The 4,458-nt window shown below is 45.3% G+C and overlaps 1 protein-coding gene across 1 annotated transcript; it reads right to left on the minus strand.

Moving 5' to 3' along the window:
• Nucleotides 1-1,430: 1,430 nt before the first annotated feature.
• Nucleotides 1,431-3,455, minus strand: LOC107195223. The gene is made up of 7 exons (XM_015585027.1): nucleotides 3,315-3,455; nucleotides 2,887-3,134; nucleotides 2,683-2,805; nucleotides 2,246-2,301; nucleotides 2,096-2,174; nucleotides 1,901-2,029; nucleotides 1,431-1,770 (listed from the first exon to the last, which is right to left on the minus strand). Exons 1-7 carry the CDS (start codon nucleotides 3,406-3,408, stop codon nucleotides 1,564-1,566), a joined length of 936 nt encoding a protein of 311 aa, XP_015440513.1. The 5' UTR covers nucleotides 3,409-3,455; the 3' UTR covers nucleotides 1,431-1,563.
• Between the last annotated feature and the right edge of the window lie 1,003 nt (nucleotides 3,456-4,458).

A 4,458-nucleotide genomic window follows, 5' to 3' on the forward strand; every position in this document is an offset into this window, starting at 1 on the left:
GGAACGTGACGTTTACGGTTCGGGACGGACAGCAAAGTTTCAACTTTGGGAACGTGTGGGTGCGTGTTTGATGCCTGTGTGTGAATGATTATGCGTGCTTTTCCGAGTGCCTAGGAGGGAGGAAGCGAATTCGAGTCGAAAATATTAGAAACCAAATGAATTTAGATTTAAACACGATCGGATGGGGAAAGAAAAGATGAGATCTGTAACGAGTAACGATTATTTAACGATTATTAAAATAAATCGACGGTGTTTTTTCCGCTTACGAGCTATACCACGTGTATATCTACGTCTCGTAATTGTGCGTCGCGATGTCGCAATTTTTCACTTCTCTCTCTCTCTCTTTCTCTCCCCCCCCTTCTCCCCCTCTCTGTCTTTTTCTCTCCCTTGTTGAGAAAGGTGATAGATTATTGTTTCATTTTTGACGTTGATACGATATAATATGCAATTACTATCATTATTCTCATCATTCTTAGCGATACTGTACAAAGTTAGCAATAATCTTAAGAGACCCAACATCGTAATCTTTACTTCACGAAACATGAACGAAAAGTGGATGGCTCGTGGAGTCTTGGGACTCGTCGAGGAAAAAGGGAATCAAAGAAAGAACTGAACGATTACCGGAACGGTAGAGATATAACGCGTGGTCAAGCGAATATGCTTTGCCATCGGGTAATCGTGCACAAACATTTATTTTTCCGTGAGCATACCCGTGAACGGGTAACGCTCCAAGGTCACCGACTAAACCATATCTCCGACCCGAGAGGGAAGAGAGTCAATGGAACAAGAACGTATGGAAAAAGAAAAATGGCTAGAAACGATGAAGATTCCGGTTAGGTCGGGTCGGTATCAAAGTCCAAATGGAAGATTCGACCGGCTAATAAGAGCCGAATCGTCGAATCGATTCTAGCTGGTGCTGAGGACGCGAAACTTCCCAAAGAATTAGGAGGAGTCGGTGTTTCGCGGGGGCTTCGCTTTCAGCGCGCTGTTTGTCGATCTTCCCCACATGATAATACATATATACATGTATTCTTTTACGTTAACGATTTACCATTGAGTAGACGAGTAGAATATTTTACATTAATGAACTATTGTAGCGTTAATCGTCTTACCCTAATTTTATATATCGTCGAAGATACGTATCCGCAGAAATAACAGAGTTTAGTCAGCACTACAGTCGAGTTACTTATATACGTCTTGTAGATAACAAAGGTCCACGAAGAGATTTTAAAAAACCGACACGATGTTTAATGTATTTAACGATCATTTCTCGTGAAACGAACAATATACAAGAGTATGTAAACGGGAGTAAAAAAACAACAACAAAAGAACGCGCGTCCCATTCATTCGTCTCCTCCGCCCTTAAAGTCGCGAGTCACCGCACAGGATGGGGAATCGAGAGTGATAAAAGGTTACTCAAGACGTGCGGTTGATACGTTTCTTTTATTTATTTTTCTCGGTTTCGACGATGCGACAAAGGTGGAAAATATTACAGATAGATTAGAAGGAAAGACACGTAATATATAGATAATAAATAAATAAATAAATAATTGGATACGATGGTTAATCGCGCACTACGCTGGGGCACAGGTTCGTATCTAGATGATCCGACACGGTTTCAGCAGCGTGGACGAGGCCCTCTTCGAAATCCCCGTCACTCGGTATGTCCTCCGGTCCTTGAAGTGCATGCTCCCGAATGAAACCGATTACCACATCGGGATTCACATACGACATGGTCAATCGACATCCCCATGCGAGCAAGGCCAACGGCTGGAAAAAGAAAAAGTAGCGTCGAGTGCAAACCGTTTAGTCTTACTTGATCCGATTCGCGCGATTTTACGATCGAATCTGATTGGAAACACTGTGATTAACAGATGTACGGGTAGGTAAATACACTTACACGGTCGTGGTCTAACAGATTATAAGGACTGATGATGTGACGCCGCAAGCAGCTAGTAACCAAGCTTTTCAAACGTTTCACTTCCAATGGATTGGCACACGGATGGTAGAGCGCGACGATCGCACCGTGCTGCAGGAAAACAAGATCAATGATATTACGAGGACAACAGCGGAGTAAGTCGTGTGATTAGCATACCTCCATACTGTGAATCCATCTTTGCTTCGGCAAGAATCTGTATTCTCCGTAAACGGGCCAGAGCGGTCTGTGCGGTCCACTGAAGACAGCGCAACCGGTATTAGAAGAGTCGATAGGCGATTTTTCTCCTTATCGAAATAACGTACTTACTACAGTGGAATGTCGGTGTCGTATTCTATTTTCTCGTACATACATTTGTGTCTAGCCTGAAACGAGACCGATGATATATATGTGTATACAGTATGTCCCAAAATAGTTGTAAGTCCTTGAAAAAGGTGATTTGAAACAGCTTTTACCTCAGCGGAAAGATTCCCCGAGGCTTTGTTAACGAGATATTAACGAAAAACCTCGACCAATCAGGGCGCGAGTCAGCGGGTTTCTGTGGTAATGTTAGCTACCGCGGGAGCTTAGCCGGCAGACTCGCGCTCCGATTGGTCGGAGTTTTTTGTTAGTATCACGTTAACGAAGCCTTGGAGAACTTTTTTGCTCGGGAAAAAGTTGCCTCGAATCACCCCTTTCAAGGACTTACACCTATTTTAGGATATATATACGGCGAGAACGAAGGCGCGCAGGCAGCGTATACTTACCACGTAAGTCATGGGAATGTGTTCACAATACAAGTGGGGTATCGTTTCTTTGTTTGGTCGTAATTTCTCGTAGTAGCACGTGTAATCAGCCGGGGAACCGTTCCAGTCGACGGTGAGGTTGGTCTAATAGATGCAAACGCGAAAAGAAAAGCTGTACACGCGTTGCTACCGGTCGGGGAACGGTCGATCTTGTCGATTACGTACCCTGGCATCGTCGCAATTTACGGACGGTTGGCCCATCGGTATTTCGTGAATGGAACCAGAGGCGAAAATCTCGGTCTTTGGAAAGATTTTCGGCGGCGGAATTGGTTCGCCTGGTCTGTCGGGCATCCATCTTCCATTCCAGCTGTCGGACGCGTTGTTTGCGTTTCGACGGTTCTCTCTGTTGTTGTATCCGTACTTTTGAAGCAAACTCAGACGATCGAAACCCACGTTCTCACCCTGCAAATTCTCTGCAAACCGTCAATTTGAAATTATTACCAGTTTTCTCTGTTCGCCTGGAGCGCGTCGTTTCGATCCGCTTATAGGTTAGAAAAAACGGAGACGCTGCGCTGTGAGTGAAACGAACGGCCTGGATAGCTCCACGTCGGTACAGGAGCAAAAACTTGTGATGAAACAAGTGAATTCCGTACCTTCGTTATAATCGTCGCCGATATACTGGCCGTTTGCGACGCTCGTTGCAACACACTCGCAAATCAGCAGTATCAACGCAACTTGCGCATTCATTTTTTGTTTCTTTTTGGTAGATGACACGGTGTCGAATAATGGCCGCCTTCGTGTAGCGTCGCACTCGCCATCTCTCGGTCGACGGAAAGACAAGCGATTGGTTCGATTGGTACCGAACGAAGTCGCGAGAAAACATTCTGAGTACATATGTTTACATATGTACATACATGCAATAATGTGCAATATCGGTTCAACACGAAAGAAGCCCGCGCATTTCCATACTTAAAAAACGACGCCGCGATACGACCAAACACGACACAGGATACCTATTAGCATCGTCGTTCGTTCCCGTAATTTCGTTAATTACCGCTTCGAGTCCTCTAAGTGGCCTAGCGATGTACTAGTAGCTTCGTGCATCACCAGCTTGACGTGAAAATGACGCTTCAGACATTGTACGTCGATTTTTTCGTATCCGCGAGAGGGCACGAGTGGTTGACAAGAATGGCAAGCAGTATCATCGGGTCGTTTAGATCGGATACAGAGCATTGAAACGGCGGTTTTGAAGATGCTGTCGTTCAAAAAGCTCATCATCCCTCGTGTCGTCATTTCTCATAGTTTCGCTGTATCCCTGTTCCGTATTGCAGCGAACCTCGTACTTTGCGGAACAGTGGACACAGAACCAATGGTAGAAAGTCGTTTGAAAAGGATCCGGTGTCCGCCAACCGTCCAGTTGCCCCCCAGAGACAAACTCATGTCCATTCGAGTCCATTGTCCGTTTCAGCTTGAGAGGAATAGAGCGAGAAAAAAGAGAGAAACGTTCGTCCAGTTTGGTCTCCCAGGAGCTATTTCTCTCCAGCGGAAATGTTTTTTTTTTTCCTCGAACGCGAACGTCTGACGTTCGACCGGGTCGACGGACTGTCGTGGTTTCTTCATGTGGAGACTGTGATTTCAACGACCTAGCGAAAGCTAGACGAACGGATATCGAGGGACAGGGAGGAAGAGAAATGTAGGGACCGACGAATAATCACGGGGATCGAAGAGCAGTGATAAAATTCTCGAATCTCTTAACGGATAACGCGTGTCGAGTGGCTGTCAATCCTTATCGGAAGA

The sequence above is a fragment of the Dufourea novaeangliae genome, unplaced genomic scaffold (genome assembly GCF_001272555.1).
Source record: "Dufourea novaeangliae isolate 0120121106 unplaced genomic scaffold, ASM127255v1 scaffold55, whole genome shotgun sequence".
NCBI lineage: Eukaryota > Metazoa > Arthropoda > Insecta > Hymenoptera > Halictidae > Dufourea > Dufourea novaeangliae.